The 17530-nt window shown below is 41.4% G+C and overlaps 1 protein-coding gene across 1 annotated transcript in view; it reads left to right on the top strand.

The window, feature by feature from the left end:
- The window catches only part of erf (Ets2 repressor factor), a 64923-nt gene extending 48679 nt beyond the window's left edge, over nucleotides 1-16244 (top strand). Inside the window, exons 3-5 of the mRNA XM_030147903.1 lie at nucleotides 1864-1976; nucleotides 10949-11844; nucleotides 12818-16244. Of these exons, the coding sequence (XP_030003763.1) occupies nucleotides 1864-1976; nucleotides 10949-11844; nucleotides 12818-13456 (1648 nt within the window). The 3' untranslated portion in view covers nucleotides 13457-16244. The remainder of the gene's footprint in view (nucleotides 1-1863; nucleotides 1977-10948; nucleotides 11845-12817) is intronic.
- Nucleotides 16245-17530: the final 1286 nt, after the last annotated feature.

The following is a 17530-nucleotide window of genomic DNA, read 5'->3' as shown; positions in this document are numbered from 1 at the left end:
CATATTTTAAGTAATATTGATTTTTTTTTTTTCAAATGGAAATATTGATGTTTATATCCCAAATCATCATGAACAGGGTATCTTACAGCTGTAGCCATGATGTGTCCCAATGTTTTGGTCCATACAGTTTATAAACATCAACATTTTTACTCAAAGTTTAATGGGAGATTTTTCTTCTTAAGTGAGATGTGAAGATAATAGATGGTTAGTTGTGGTAGAAAATTATTATTTGCAGTCAGAGCAGGAAAAATATTTCAGAGTTCTAGGGCTAGAACATTTAAAATCATAGCCATGGATAAAAAAAAAAAGAAGAAAAACAAAATCAGTGTTGAGAGAAATTAAGTCCAAACCATCTCTGAGGCGTTTCGGAAGCAAACATAACAATTTAAACAAAACTAACCAATGTAATGATATTTATCACAATATAAACTATATTATCTATATTATGTCATTATTGTTTTGTATGCCAGACCCCTGTTAGAAAAGAAACACCTGAATTCAACGTGTCCCAATACTTTTGTCCATAGTACTGTATCTCCTGTATCTGTACCTACATATAAAACATGTTTTCACCGATAGCAGTGCCAGATACTTATCCGTCATGTTAATATTAAAAAGGTATTCATAAATGTGTATGATTGAATCTGTTCATTCGAAGATAATGCGATGATGGGCTGAAAGACGTGATTTATAATGAAGAATTCTTTGTTAAGGGGGATAAACAACTACAAAAAACAATATAAAGAAACAAACAGTGATATGATTTCAGCCAAAATGTTTGTTTAAATACCTGTATCAGCCAAGAATCTTGCAGTCTGTACATCTCTAACAGCCTCACATATGCATGCAGCTTAAGTCTTTCAAATAAACATCTATTTCAGGCACTAAAAACTTTTAATTAGAGCTGGAAAGTTTATTGGCGTAATTAGTTAAATTAGGGTTTGATGTCTGAAAATTGTGAAAATGGCAAAATTGAGGTGGTTCCCCTGCCCAGCAAAAGGATATGTGATATTTTAATTTATCCTTTAGATTGATGATAAATCCTTTAATCTGACACTCAAAGGTCTTAAAAATCTGACACAATAACTACTTTTATCACTCCATTTGCTTTTGAAATCTTTCTAGAGAATTAGTCAAATGTGTAGTTAGTGTTGATGGGAATGAGTGGAGCCTCCTACAGTCGTTCATGGGTGGAGGGGTTCAGGTATGAGCTTTAGCAGCGTCAACATCAGTAACAGAAACATTAGTCGTGGATAAATGGAAACGTAATGTTAGATTGAAACATGGTTCAGACTGGTTCAACACAATAACTGAGGCCAGTTGGACTGTTATTAATGTGAATGTAATAAGACGCTTTGAATGATGTCTCAAAAAGTCATAAATTTGGATACCAGGATATATTGTGAAAGTCCTTTTTCCACTTGATATAAATAAATCAAGCTTTGTCTTCAGTTCCTGTAGAAAACAAAAGATTAAAACCATGAATCGTCCATGACAATCGAATAAAGTTGAGACCACCCAACTCGACTTCTAATAGACTTGTAATGCTCTCCAGCGTCTGTTTCCTCTCACATTGTTTGTTTGTTGAAAGTGTAGATTGGATTGACTGTTAATTACTGACCCTAACAGCCAACTACACAAGACTGTAAATGACCATGATGCAGCCTCCTGTAGGGAAAATAATACACTCTGACTTATGTAATGTGTAGGTTGGACATTTAATAATCACATCTCACAGTTGAAGAAATCCACCATCTATCCACGTGTCATGTTTGTACCTCTGAAGGCCCATACGAACCTGAAAATGTGGCCACAGTCGAATAGTCCTGTACATTTACACTTCCTCTGTTCTTTTGATTCCAGATACTATTACAACAAGAGGATCCTCCACAAGACCAAAGGCAAGAGATTCACCTACAAGTTCAACTTCAACAAACTAGTGCTGGTCAACTACCCGTTCATCGACATGGGCTCTGGTACGTACATGTGCTGATTACAGTACAGTCTTACAGTCTAGAGGTCATGTGTCTAAAAGCAGCAGGGATTCAGTTCTTCGCTTTCCGACCCATTGGCCATGAGATATTGTGAAGGCGTTGTGTCCAGCATCGTCTTCATTGGCAACTTCTTCAAACTACTGGTTGGATTCATATCAAATTTTTCATACTTTTGATATATTTGGATTTTTGATGAATTGTTGAAATAATTGTACCATATTGTCACTGTTGGGCAGATACGTTGTCAGTCCATTTTTGGTCTTTTTTTTTGTTTTGGATCAAAAAAATATTCTGTTGGTCGGGTTACACTGTTAGATAGACTAAACGGTTTTAGATTATTTAACCCTTTATCGGGCAAGTGACTATTTTTGGTAATTTCCTCAAACATTATATATGGGGCCAATCCTGTGAATTGTTGAAATATAAAAATTTGCCTTTTACTCATTATGTTCCATATTGTCGCTGTTGGGCAGAAACCTTACAAGTCCATTTTTGTTTTTTGTTTTTGTTTTTTTGGGGGGTCAAAAAAAAATCCTTTTGGTTGGTTTACGCTGTTAAATAAATTAAACAGTTTCAGATTATTTAACCCTTTATCAGGCAAGTGACTATTTTTGGTCATTTCCTCAAACAGTAAATATGGGGCCAATCCCGTGCCTCAGTGAGGTCCAGAAGCATGTTGGGTTTTATAACATTATACAGTGATTCAGAGAGATTTTATGGACATTTTGAAGCTGTAAATAGTGAACATGAGTGATTTTTGTCCGTTTATGACCTTATAACAGTTGTGTTATTACATGTGTTTACTTTTTAGCAAGTGCTGCTCAGATGTTTTAAGGCAAGAGGTGGTAGATGACGATGTCTAATAACACACTAAGGTTGAGGGTGTTTCAATGAGTGTCCTATAAAGGGTTAACCTGTGAACAGTGTTGAATGGCTTGTGGCCACATCTCAACACCATTCATTTATTTAGAATATACATAATTTTTTCACTTTCCTAAAAAATAACCATTTTGTACATAAGAGGTTTTTGCCCAATGGCGATGATATTTTGATGGCTTATAAGATAAAAATGGTTAGAGATTAGGGCTGGGTAAAACAATAGATGTAATCGATCTTAGATTGATCTCATTTTAATTTTGCGTAATCGATTAATAGTTGATGAGATCGATTTTTCAGAGCAGGACCGGGACTACCCGGAACCGCAGGCGGCTCCGTCTTGCGAACCCCTGGGGAAAACTTGGTCTCACTCGCGACAGCTCTGACACGGAAAAGATGCGGAAAAGTCCTCCGCTGGAGGTCCTCCCAGCTCAAACTCGAACCCGCAGTGTGAAGGAACTGGCCACCTGGCGAGTCGCGGAAGGCGGTCATTCTTGGAATAATAACTTGGATCCATACTATCACCTATGGCTGAGTATGGAGTTACAGGAATAGTAAAGCAACAATGTCCGACCACTACACTACACAAGCCCCCCCCCCAGCTCCCCGACCAACATTCATGGAGCGCGCGCACCCCCCAGCTCAGCTCTGCTCCACTCCCACCAACAGTCACGGAGCGCCGGAGTAGAAGCCTCCAGCCATAAAACAGAATAAACATGACGAAGAAGTCCGTTCTGAGCCACTGTAGAAACATGGCAATGTTTCTGTCCTGTTCATTATTTAAGAGCAGATTCAGCAATTCACTGTTGAAATGTCATATTCACTTCCTTTCTAATATAAATATTGATACCAGTATTGATATGTTGCATGACTGTGGTATTCAAATAATCAGGTTACAACTCAAAATTGTACTTTGGTATCACTAAATTACTCTGAATCAATCAATTAATACTGAATCGAATCAATATTGAATCGAATGGAATCGTGATTAATTGATTCAGAACCTTATGAATCGAAATTGAATCGATTATGGAAATTGGCCATGATACCCAGCCCTATTAGAGATATCAAAATAGTTACTATTGAGCACTGATAGGAAGTCATATACGGACTTTCTTTTGGGTCCATGACCTTTGACAATCGAAGTCTAGATCTTTTTTTCTGAAACTACTGGTCGGATTCATTTCATATTTTTTATGAATCTTCCTTGGGACAGCGTCTATAAAGTTTGTTCACAGTTTTGTCAATTTTAGATTTTTTAATTTTTTGAAGAATTTTTGAAGTATTAAAATTTTGCCTTTACTTTTAATAGGCAATATTTTGATGGTTTATAACATAGAAATGGTTACAGATTGATTGATTGATTTATTTGACAGGGACAATGCAATCAAACATAGTTGAAGCTGATGTGATGCATATAGAGTTTATAGCTAGTACTAATTCTCGACTCCAGTCCCCGGATGGGCTCTTCCACAACATTGCAGTACAATATAAACTAGAAGCACTCAGAGAGCGCAGACCTCCGCCAAGGCTGATCAGTGCCCCCCCCCCCCCCCCCCCCCGTGGGCCACCAAAATTTAATCATTTCTTCCTTATCCCATTTCCAACAAACCCTGAAAATTTCATCCAAATCTGTCCATAACTTTTTGAGTTATGTTGCACACTAACGGACAGACAAACAAACAAACAAACAAACAGACAGACAAACAAACCCTGGCAAAAACATAACCTCCTTGGCGGAGGTAAATATACATCATTTAAAACAATCATACCATACAATTGAAAAATTCAGTGTTGCATTTATATGATACAAGGCAGGCATTCACTCACTCACTCACTCACTCACTCTTCCACACAATATACACAGTATTTACAGATATCAGTATAGTTACTACTGAGCACTGATAGGAAGTCATATATGGAATTTAATTTAAATTGTTGAGTTCTCCTCCAGTGAAAGTACCACCCACTTCTACTGGGAGGTTAATCTCCTGCATCAAGACTACAGGACAATAACATAGTGGCAGAACCTTACAACATCACAAATTCAACTTACTGATTCTTGATAGAACATGCGGGTGAGATACAGGACCATTGCTCCTGTTTTGTTTTATTATTTACATCTGACACTGTGGACTAAGCAGACTTAAAGCCTTTTGTCTGCATAAAATCTTTTCTGTTTTTGTCTCTGTAACACAACTTTGTGGTGAATTGACTGAAAAGGCAGGAATCCGAGGTGAAAAAAGCACTTTTTGAAGCAGACAAAACACTGTGGCCTTCAGGTGTCTGTGAATGTGTGAGTTCTCTGAGGTGAAACTGTGTAGGGAATCTGAGTTTCAACAACAAAATGAGAACGGAAGGAATAACATTAGCGAAAATCACACAATAATGGTTTTATTTTATGATGTTTAGATGCTGCCTTGTATACAGGCACATTCAGAGTGTGTAGTTGTCAACACAGATTATTTAAGAGCAGAGAAACATGAATATAAAAGTGTGTGTGATGCTGAAACACGAAGAAAATTGATGAGTTTTAGGTTTTATGTGAGGCTGATCTGAACTTGTTTACAGTCCAGACGATTTGGGAGTCACAGAAATAATGTTGTTTTGAGTTGTTTGAAACCCTGTAGTAGGGCTGCACGATTTTGGCAAAAAAAAAATCCCGATTTTTTTTCCTCTAAAAACTCGATTTTCGATTTCGATTTTTGGGTATAACTAGAAAAGGCAACAGCAGTCAACATGTCGTTTTCGTGAGCAGCCCACAATGCAAGCCACTGCTCTGACCTCAAAGCTGTGATGGGATCACGTGATGAACCTACAGTTTTGTTTTGTTTTTTCTCTTCATTAAATCTTTGAAATGAAGTAGAGTATACAAACAATGTATACAACAAGAAAATAACATAAGTTTGTCAGGGGGAATACACTATAAGAAAATGTCCAAATCAGAGCAAATACTGATAGTTGTTACAACCTTTTTGTTTCCACATTTATCTAACAGCTTTAAATAAATTTCAACATCTTACAAAACATAAATAATATTTGGTTTTGTGTTACAGAACTTACATTTGTGAATGAAAAATTTAGCAAGTAAGAGGACTAAATTAATTATTAAAAAAAAAAAAAAGTTTTTTTTTTCTTTCTTTTCTGGGTATCTGGCCCACAGAAGTGATACCAGTGTCAGTCAGTGACAGGCATCAGTCGTGCGTGTGTGCGTGGACCAGGTTAATATGAGTGATCCCCATGCGGTTCTATTTAAACTGGGGGATCCGTGCGTGGAATAGACCGACCCAGGACACACTGGAGGGATTCTATCCCTGGAGCTGGTGGATGTGTGTGGGCACAGGGCTGTGTGGGCTCCTCTGCTGAGGCTGATGACCCCGAGACCCGGACCCGGTTCGGAAGAAGACAGTACGGTACGGATCCGGGACAACGGAAGATTAGTGATCCGCTTGCAGTTATATTTCAATTGCGGGATCCGTGCGTGAAGCCACGGCTTATATTGGTATAAGTACTGCGGGTTCATGAACAGATTTAACGTCCGGTCATTACACGGACTTCTGTGACAGACCGCTGTCACAGGAAGAGCCTACGGGAGCCCGCGGGCACGCGGAGGCGTGCGGCCTGGAGGCATGAGAGAGATGAAATCGATTTTACGATTTCCCTTTTTTAAAAATTGTCCTAACTAAAAAATCCGATTTCGATTTAAAATCGATTAATCGTGCAGCCCTACCCTGTAGCATGAAAGAAACAGCAGAAATGAATCATCAATTATAGCATTACCAGATGGATGCTGCGTACGTTGTAAACACCAAAGCCACAGGTTTCATCCATCCATCCAAATATCGACAATAGCTTGAATCAATAGCACCCACCAGCTCCATTTGAGACCAACAGTAGAACGTTATTTTCCAGCTCATTTGACAAAAACGTGTAAAGTCGTGCTAATTCACTCTTCTCGCCTCGACTCCATCCACAGTTTTGTTTTTTTTTTTTTTGGTCATGTTTTGTTTTTCGGTTCAAAACACGGCACACACAACCAGCTGAAGATGACGGACTGTCTCCATCCATGTTTGTTTTGTTCTGAAGTCACGCTCGATCACATGACATCCTGAATGTCAAAGCTGTTAAAATTTTAATATCCCCAGTGTGCACCTGGCATAACTGAGACGTTGTTAGATTAATGGTAACGTTTCCAGTGTAGTAGACGAATGCTGTTTACTGTATGACCTTTGATGATATATTTAACCCTTTTAGGACGATTGTGTCTCCAGCGCTACATTTTTGCATTCACCGTCATTCAAATTAACTGTAACTCTTGAACCGTTTGCACTATTGATACAATCCAAAGTGCATCTGAAAGCTGAGATTGGGTTTTTATTTTATTGCTATAGAACACATTTTGCTAGAGGTCTGCATTGGCTGAGGTGGAGCAGAGTGCAGTCAGTGAGAGAGAGATGGAAGACTTTTATTACTTTTAGCATTTTAGCGATGGAATGCCTAGAAATAACAAAAATAAGAAGCTGTAACATGGACACAAAATGCTCTAGACAAACAAAAATGTTTGAGCACATGTAAAATAGTTAAAAGTTCATCTCTATATTCTTGTAATAAAGTTTCCTTCTGCACATTTACAGTTTTTCATTATATGATTTGAAAAAAAAAAATTCAAGTTTTTTATTTTTTTTATTTTTTACTATAACACGCTGGTTTAAGTATTTATTACATATAATAATGATAATTAATGGCCAGATATTGAAAATTATGGTCTTCCTGAAAAAAATGTGCAAAACAATTGGCAAAAAAGACATTTTCTGACACTTTTATTGCAAAAACAGCATGAATAAATCAAGGTGGTCTGTTATGATAGATAGATAGATAGATAGATAGATAGATAGATAGATAGATAGATAGATAGATAGATAGATAGATAGATAGATAGATAGATAGATACATACATACATACATACATACATACATACATACATACATACATACATACATACATACATACATACATACATACATACTGCAAAACCTGCAACATCAGCTGTGGTGAAGTCACAGATGATATTTACCCCCTAACATTAGAATAGCAGAGTCTAACAACTAACAATTATCGAGTATTATTTGTTCCAGTGGTCCAGTCCAGCCCATGGGATGAATTTATAAAGTGAAAAAGTTACAATGAAAATACAGTCAAACAGTCAAGGGTGTTCAGGGGCCATAACTCAATGTGTTATCAAGTAAAATAATAGCATAATAACCTATAATTAATGACCAGTCCACATTTTCTCCTTGGTTTAATGTGAAAAAAAGTAAAATATGATGAAAATATTTACATTTGCAAACAATGTTGTCACAATAAAATGTGAATAACCTGAATAAATATGAACAACCTGAAATATCTGTAGAAAAATAAGTGCAATTTGAACAATATAATGCCTGTTACACAATGTTTTGTGCATTTGTAGATCCACTGTGATCTGTAAACTGTGTTATTAATAATAATCTGAGACATAATACTGTTGAAATTGCACTTAGTTTTTAACAAATGTTTCAGGGTGTACATGGTTCAAGTTTTTCACATTTTCATAATATAATTTAACTTTCACACTAAATCAAAGAGAACAATTTGTATTATTTATAGGTTAGCAGGTTATTATTTTACTAGTCCAGTCCACTTGAGACCACATTGGGCTGAGTGTGACACCCCTGACGTAGACAAACATCCCAGGTTAAAACACAAGCCGTTGCGTATGAATCCTCCTGTCATTATTCTCACCTTACAGGTTGAGCGCGTCTGTACAGGAAGTGATTTTATTGGATTTTTTACACTTCTGGCGGCGCATGTGTCGACCCGGTCTCTGTATTTCTGCGTCTTCGAAGACATGAGTCTGCCACGTCCCCGTTTCGCCCTCTCCTCCCTCCTCTGAAGTCGTGTCTCGTTCTGGTCCCGGCCACCCAGTGTAAACACAGCCCATATGGAGCATTGGATACTGGGTGACATAAGTGCAGCACGAAACTTTAATTATAGCCTCCGTGTGATGTGGCCCACACACTGACATGTTGTGATATGATGGTTTTTCAGACGACGCTTCCACAGACACACATGCCCACGTCAATCTGGATTAATATGCGAGCACAGACGCTCACAGACGTGTTCAACAGATAAACACTCCTTTTCTTTTTTTTTTCCCCTCCTCGTTGTCTCTCACCGAGTCCTTTTTTTTTTTTTTTTTTTTTTTTTTCATTTTACTGAAAGACCCGCACACACACTGTAGAGGCACTGGAAAAAACAGAGGAACCCAACCCATGTTTGTGATGGCAATAAGAGCGACTTTTCCAATATTTAACTCTGGCACGTGCACGGATGCCAAGAATTTATTGCAGTGCCACAGTCGAAGAGAGGCAGAGAAAGAGACAGAGGAGGGGTTGAAAGAGAAGGGAACTTGTGGCTCGGTGTAACCCACTGTTTTCTTTCTGTGTTGCTGAGAGTCTTTTGGTTAAACTGTAGGAGTTATTGGAGAAATGTGCCCTGTTCTCATCATTACTCTTCCCTTTCTCTTCAGTCTGAAGGGTCAGGGCGTCAGAACTTCGGTTTCTTATGCGCCGCGTGTGAATAGTTTCTGTTTTATGTGTCCATGTTAATTCCTCATACATAAAGATTACTTAAATTGGTGTTTTTTCCTCTGAGGGTATTTTTCAGGTGTTTTCCCTCATTTCCATATATAGGTTCATGTTAATATATCATGACTGTCACATTTCATTTCTGCGTTTTTAGATAAAAGGCTCTTACGTGTCCTTACATATTTGATTATTTTTCTCCTTTTATTTAGATCTTTTGTGTACATTTTTAGCAGTAAGCGTGGTTTTTTTGTTCCCAGACTACATCTTTTTGTACGGATGGTAATTGAGAACCAGTTCCCAGTAGCTCAGTTCATTGGAATCGTTCTTCGTTTCACCAATAAAGACGACACTCGGGGCATTTCCAACAGTTACACAGCTTCTATTACAACAAAGGGTTAAATATCTCCAACATGCACAAACATTTTACCACAGCATCCAATTCAACTGCACCGATGGGATATTTCTGATTGGCTGCTTAGCAAAGGGGGGCGGTTTCTGAATAATCTCCATGATGACCAGGCTCAGAGTCTGCAGCAGGTAGATCTAGTGCTTCTCTAACTACGCCTTTAGAACCATTTAGGAGGTTTGTTGGAATCAAAGGCAAAATGTTAGTGAATATTTGGCATCAAAGAGTTAATGCAAACAAACATATGTACTATAGTTTATTCTCTAATCCAATGAGAATCAATATGAGAGGCAGTATTGGAATCAGAATCACTCAATTATTATCCAGTCCCATCCCTATGTATGAGACCGACTTATGCCGCGTTTCCTCTGCGTGGTACCGGCTTGGCTCGACTCGACTCAACTTGACTCAGCCTTTTTGCGTTTCCATTACGAAAAAGGACCTGGAACCTGGTACCCAGTACTAGTTTTTTGGTATCACCTCTGTCAAGGTTCCAGGACTGGGGACCAGATACTAAAATGTGTCGTGTAAACACTGCAGACCACTGATTGGTCAGAGTCGTCTCTGTGACCCGCCGTTTTACAAAAAACAGATGAGGAAGTTTTCAGTAAAAATAACGGTAGGTTAATCCACATGATGATAGCCCGCGAAACTACACCATTACGTCAGGAGATTCAGTCTTTGGTGGCCGATGTAAAAATTCAGCATGAGCTTCATGTGACAACACGCAACGAGTGAGTTTATCAACAACTCTGAGCAGATAACCTGGAAGTAACAGTCTACCTCGCTATGACGTCCAGGTACTGTAAAGTCGGTCATATCCAGTAATGGAAACGGTCTCCAGGAATAGGACCTGGTACCCGAGTCGAGCCAAGCCAGTTCCACGTAGTGGAAACGTGGCAATAGTCCACCTTTTAGACCCGAGCTCCTAGTTTGAGTTCACTTCCTGTTTAGAACCGTTTCATTCTGTGTCGTTTTCATGCAAATTTCCACATTGGTCAGTTGCTATTCACACCTCTAACCCACCTCTTTTCTTCTCCTACAGGTCGAGGGGTCCCTCAGAGCGCCCCCCCTGTACCAACTGGAGGCACCCACTTCCGTTTCCCCCCCTCCACCCCCTCAGAGGTGCTGTCATCCAGCGAGGAGCTGCGTAGTCCTGGTATGTTCAGCAGCGTCGCTCGCCGAATGGCCCGCGGCTCCGTCAGCGACTGCAGCGACGGCACCTCCACCAACTCGGAGCTGGAGGAGGCGGTGGGGGCTGAGGAGCGCGCCGTGGGGCCTGACCGCGCCTTCAGGGGTCTGCTCCCTCCTCGTCTGCCTCACGAATCTCTGTTCAGGGTGTACGGTGGGGGGCCCACCCCAGCGGGGCTCCCCAGACCGGCTCCCAGGGTCCACCCCGAACCCCTGTCTCCGTTCCCCGTCTCCCCACTGCCGGGCCCCGGGGGTCTGCTAGCCCCGACTCTGTCCCCAGCTCTGTCCATGACCCCCACCCCCCATCTGCCCTTCACCCCCTCCCCCTCTCTGTCCTCCCCCATGATGGGCTCACACTTCTCCTTCAACCCGGAGGACATGAAGCACTACCTTCAGGCCCACACCCAGTCCGTCTACAACTACCACCTCAGCCCCCGGGCCTTCCTCCACTACCCCAACATCGTCATCCCCCAGCCCCACCGCCCCACCCCGGAGAAGCCAGCCGCCCACCACCTCCACGGCCCGCCCCTGCCGCTCTCTCATTCGCTGAGCCAGCAGCCGGGAGGCGGGGACGAGGGGCATCAGCACCCGTCGCCGTTCAAGTTCAAGCTGCAGCCGCCGCCTCTCGGCCGGAAACAGAGAGACACAGGAAGTTCAGTGGCCGCTTCCTCCTCCGGCCAATCCAACGCATTCACAGGGTCCGCTCCCATAAACAGCTCTGCTCTGTCTGTGGGGCCCCCCAAGATCAAGGTGAGGGGTTTCATGAACACAGACGGATGTTACCTTTCCACTGAGGGGGGGGTTCAGATTCTGGGGGTTTGCCTCAGTCCTTTTAACAGCATTTTGTTGAAAAACATAAAACTTATAGACGTCAAAAAGCCTTTAACAGGATTCTGATCTTAAATGAAGGTGGTAATGAAGTTAATTACTTCTACGAGTTTCAATTACCTTTAGTCTCTTTATTTTTTCCCTTTTATTTACAGTACTGTACAAAAGTCTGAGTCCACCTTCAGCTCTGTGGGTCTTTTCAGGGTTCAAATGAACATATTTATTTATTTCTCATTCTGTTTTCTTCAAATCCAAGAAATTACGGGTGCACAACAAATTGAACTAAATGTGTTGTAAAAGTTAAAGTTAGCATTTAGCGTGACCTCTGACCCCATGAGAAGAAGCAGCACAAACACTTAGAAACATCTGGTATATGTTGAATGAAACCTGGTGTAAAACATCAGAAAATGAATGCAATCAATTTCATGTTATTAGGTTAAGGGTTAGGGTTAAAGACATGCAAATGAAGGTAGCACTACATACTACCACTTTGGTTTACAGAAGCTGTTTTACCTTTACTCATTACCATAACGTTTTCACTGCTTTGTTTTACACAAAATTATACCACCTTTGGGGGATAAAGCAGAATTCCTGTTTTATTGTTACCATGTGAAACCTGTGTCTCATATAAAAACCTCTGAAATTTAAATTATTGAATTAAAATATAAATTATCTCCATTCTTCATTCATACTTTTGTTGCCAGTTGTGATGTAGAATGTGTATTGCATTGTATTCATAATGATCTGAAAGTCTTAAATTTGCTTAATATGGGGAAAAGCTCCAGCATCTCGATGACACTCTTGATGATTAAGTGAAAAATGAATGAATGAATCAAATCTCCACGAGTCCTAAAAAGACGTAAATTGACCTTTTTATGAATTTTTTTCTCTTCAGGTGGAGCCGATATCCGACATCGAGTCAGAGGAAGAGGTGGAGGTGACTGACATCAGCGAGGAGGATGAGATCAACCATGACGAGGATGACGAAGGCGACATCTTCACCCCGCTGGCTCGTCACCATCAGCTCAACAACCACCACCACCACCGGGCCAACGGACGCGGCACCAGCCCGTCCGCTCCGCTTCCTCCGCACATCAACCCCGATGAAGATCCAGACGACGACGAGGAGGTTTTCAAAACTCCCGCCACTCCTCCTCTGGGCGGAGCCAACATGCCCTTCCCTCTGATCAACCTGAAGACGGAGCCGGGTCAGGGCCAGACGGCTCCCATCAGCCCCGGGGGCACGCGCTGCATCCCGCTCAAACTCCGCTTCAAACGCCGCTGGAGCGAAGACCAGAAGATGGAGGCGGACGGAGAGAGGGAGGAGGCGGAGGACAAGAAAGTGAAGGCCGAGGGAGAGGAGGAGGCGGAGGGGAAGAGAGGGGGAGAGGTGGAGAATGGGGGAGGAAGAGGAGGAGGAGGAGGGGGTGTTATTTTGGGGCTGATGCTGCCGCCGCCTCCCACCCAACGCAGAGCGAGTTCGGAGCTGCAGAGGGCCACGGCACAGCTGTCTCTGGAAAACACCGGCTGCTGAGCCTCACACACACACACACACACACACACACACACAGGGTCTGCTGACGTACACAACACAAACACACACCTCTGGCATCATGTCCACGAATTTAGTTTCGTGTAGACCATAATGCATTGTGGGTTCTTGCTGGCAGTAGTGACTGGAGCTGCTTTAAAAATGAAGACGAGGACATTGTTTTTGCTCTGGTTTAATGCTTTTTTAAAAATGATCCAATGCTATATTATATCCTGATCTGTTTATCGATACGATTTATTATCTCTGAATGTAGAAACAGATCAACTATACCTGTCTGGTGCTAATTTTATCGAAACATCAGATATTTCCCATCACTAATAGTCATGCAGCTTGGCTTGGACGCCGTTGGTATTTGTGTCAAATAATCATTTTCGAGTTCTGTCATGTCATCGTTGTTTCTGACATGAAGTCACCATTTCCTCTCGACAATGACTGTTTCTCTTTGCAAAAATTTCCACCAGTGTAGACATGAGTTTGATGTCATTGTTTTGCAATCCAACAATTGATGCAGCTGAAAGAACGCGATTATCTCAGAGCCATATGATTTATGACGGACCCACTTCTCATTTCCCGTCCCTACACAAGTATTTTGAATTATTCTGATAATTAAAGGGGCTTTTTGGCACCTTTTTCCCCTAATTTATGCAACAGTAAAATATTTTCTGATGAGATGATGCAGTAAAGCAGAAGCTGAGAGTGTTACTAACTCTGCAGTCACTACTATCAGCACGTAGCTACAAGCTTTGAGACGTATGTAAAGTCCTGAAACATACATGTGCCTGTGTAGCCTCTAATGTACTGCAAGGCAAACACACCTTTACGGCCCTGAACCAGCAGAAGGTGTGTGTCTGATGTGACTTAAAACACTAAAACAAAACCAAACTTCATCTGAATCTCGACTCGTTTCCCTCCTGTTGAGTCCTGCGGTGACCGAGTCTCTCTTAATACACTTTGGGATTTTGCACACTGCCTTTTTCCGAAGCCTCTGAGATCGCCTCACATCACACAACGTGCCCCGGAAACATGTTTTTAACCAGACCGGCCATCAGACTTGACTTGTATTTGTAACTCAACTTGATTCAGTCGTTGTGAAGAGCTCCAAGTCTTGTACAGCGGGTGTGTCCGGCGGCGCGTGGCTCCCATCGAAACATGACTATACACTTTGAACGGCCCTGATAGAGATTACAGAAGTGCCTCTCTGTCTGCAACTGTTTACAAGATGGAGGGATGCACCGACGCAGACCCAGGAGCAAATTTACTCTCCGTTAAAGCGATGGTTTTAAAGAACTTTCCAATTGCGGACACTATCAAACTGCACCAGGCCTGACGGAGACGCTTCACAAACACTACAGTGTATAAAGACGTGAAAGCAGGGTGGATTTGTACATGCTATGGACCGAGAAATTAAATACGGGGAGGAGAGGAATGGAGTTTGTCCCCTGAAACTCTGACCTGTCAAACAGATGGACGTTTGTTAGCCAGCAAATGGACTTGTTCCTTCTGTACAGAAAAAAAAAAAAAAGAAAGAAAGAGAATCTTCGAGGAGAGCAACGCCGGCAGGATCATTTCTCTTTTTCTCATCACTTCTTGAGGGAATGAGGAAGCAGCTCGTGGCAGGGCTGTTATTACTAAAGACACACTTGTTTTTGTGGATGTGTGTGCGTGGACCCAGACATGGTGGATACAGGGTGGGGGCGTGTTGGAGTGTTTCCTGTGTGACTTCTTCTTGTTCTTCGCACAATCTCGGAGGAGAATTTGAGGGCATTTCCCAGTGTCTTCTCCCCCCCACCCCACCCCACCCCGAATCTACAGACTCACAGCTCTACTGCATTCCCACCCGTTACTTCTTTTTACAGACCGTTTCTTTCCGTCTGAGGACGCTCGTGCCTCTTAAGGACGCAGGCAGTATTTTACTCTCTGTTTTAAGGGCATTCGCGGTGATCTGTGTTTAGGAGAATCTGTTCACGTGGCGATCGGGAGGCGACGATCGAAGCCAATTGATTCGCGGAGAGCAGGATCCATGCATTTGAATGTTCAAGCATCAAGGTTAGTTAACTCAGGCGAACCTTTACTGAGATAAAACAGCTTATTTTTATGACATTTTATTCGTATAGTTTAAAAGAAAAGACATTTTTGCCCATTTTAATGAACAAACAATCCCAAATATTTGTGCCTTTTTTAAGCCAACATGAGTTTTTTCCAGTTAGCCCCAGCAAAACGTATCAGACTACCACCATGCCTTCTGCTTTTGTAAAAGAGATACAGAATAAGTAAATCTACACATATATATTTTATTCAAATATATATTGAATTCAAATATTATATTTCAATATGGTCATTTGATACAAATCAGGAAGATCCTACTATTTTTAATGGTAAAGATGTGTATATATTCTAATGGGCATGTTATTATCAGTATAATTCAGCCTTTGCCTTCTCACCCTTGCCTTCTCTTGACCGTTGAGCCGCAGTGACAAAAGGCCACCGGTGTCAGAGTTTATATTTATATTGTAAAAAATTAAACCGTTATTGTGTATTCAGGGGATGGAGGGTGTGACCGGACAAATTTACCTACTTAGTGTTAACATCCGTGGAGCGGCGGTGGCGGCGGGGCAGACTGGGCGGGGCTTAACGCATCAGAATAGAGGAATAGAGCAGTCAGTGCCAGTCACAATTAAATGAATTTACTTTGTAAAAAAGTTAAAAAAAAAAAAAAAAAAAAAAAAGAACAGATGTGAAGTATTTGCAGCCACTGTTTGACCAGTTCGGCTTCAAAGGGATGGTTTGGATGTTCTGTTGTTGTATGAGGTTTATTTCATTTAACTCTTTAAAACCTGGCGTGTCATGGCTGACACACCCTGGGCATATGCAATTTGGATGGATGTAACTGTCAAAGTTTGTGCAATCGGAAAAATTTCAACAGCTTCTGAAACTTGAGACATTTCGCTTTATTTGGTCATTTCTGTAATTTCACTCACGTCTGTACTAGAAGCTGTTTTATCAGTATTATAACATGTAGTAAATTGTAAATGACTGCCAGAGTTTGAAAGATCTGGGGGAAAAAAGTGCTCTGGAAAAATGAGCAAACAGACACACTCACAACATATTTTCTAACCTTTTCATAGTCAAAATAAGAAAACAAAAAGTAAAAAACCCACGCAAATCATTTTAGGCTCAGGGTTTAAAGGGTTAAGGTTAAGATTTTAGGATTTCGCTCTTGTCAAACCCACCAGACGCCCCTGACAAAAGCAGCCCTTTTATCTCACGGAAAAGTTTGGCGTTCATTTGATCCCTTTAAAACACCAACATTACATAAAATGTCAAGACGGGGGGGGGGGGGGGGGGGGGGGGGTTTATCAGCAATTACGGAGTTAATTCTTGGAGATGAAACCACTTTAGAGAAACCGATAAAGGGTCAAAACACAGTAATGTCCCGTCAGAGAGCGAACTTTAATTGATTGCCATTCCAACATTTATTTCAGTATAAAGTAGCTCCTTGTTTTGGATAATCCCTTATGGTCCAAACTAAAGCAAAAAATGAATTTAAAAATAAAAATGTGGGTCATTTAGCAACACTAATCTGTCATATTGTCTCTAAAATGTCCCGTCAGAGAGATTTCGAATACTGTGTTTTGACCCTAAAACAGGACAAGAACTGACAATGCTCCGAACACACTCTGCTTCTGTGTGTTTTTGTCCAAACTGTCACCCAATCACCTCATACAAACCCAACAAAAAAATCCAAACCATCCTGTTTAAAGTGTTAACACAGGCTGCTGCAGGAACTCTTGACTCGGATTGGACGACGCAGATCAAACGCACAGCGGGTCCCGGGTTCCCTCCCACCCGGACTTCGGTCCCTGGCGTGGACTCCGGACCCTCAGCCGACGCCGAACCGGCCTGAACCCACGTTAACGCACATGAACCACGGCCAGAGCCAGGCTTTACTGCGGCTGAAGCAAAAGGGAAACATGACATCACGCCTGACATCATACTCCCCCGCACCGTCTCCGGAGTAGACGTATAACCATAGAAACTACACACACACACACACAG

Source organism: Sphaeramia orbicularis, chromosome 11, assembly GCF_902148855.1.
Source record: "Sphaeramia orbicularis chromosome 11, fSphaOr1.1, whole genome shotgun sequence".
NCBI classification, from domain to species: domain Eukaryota; kingdom Metazoa; phylum Chordata; class Actinopteri; order Kurtiformes; family Apogonidae; genus Sphaeramia; species Sphaeramia orbicularis.
Note: the sequence above shows the minus strand (reverse complement) of the source record. Positions and strands in the feature narration are given on the sequence as shown.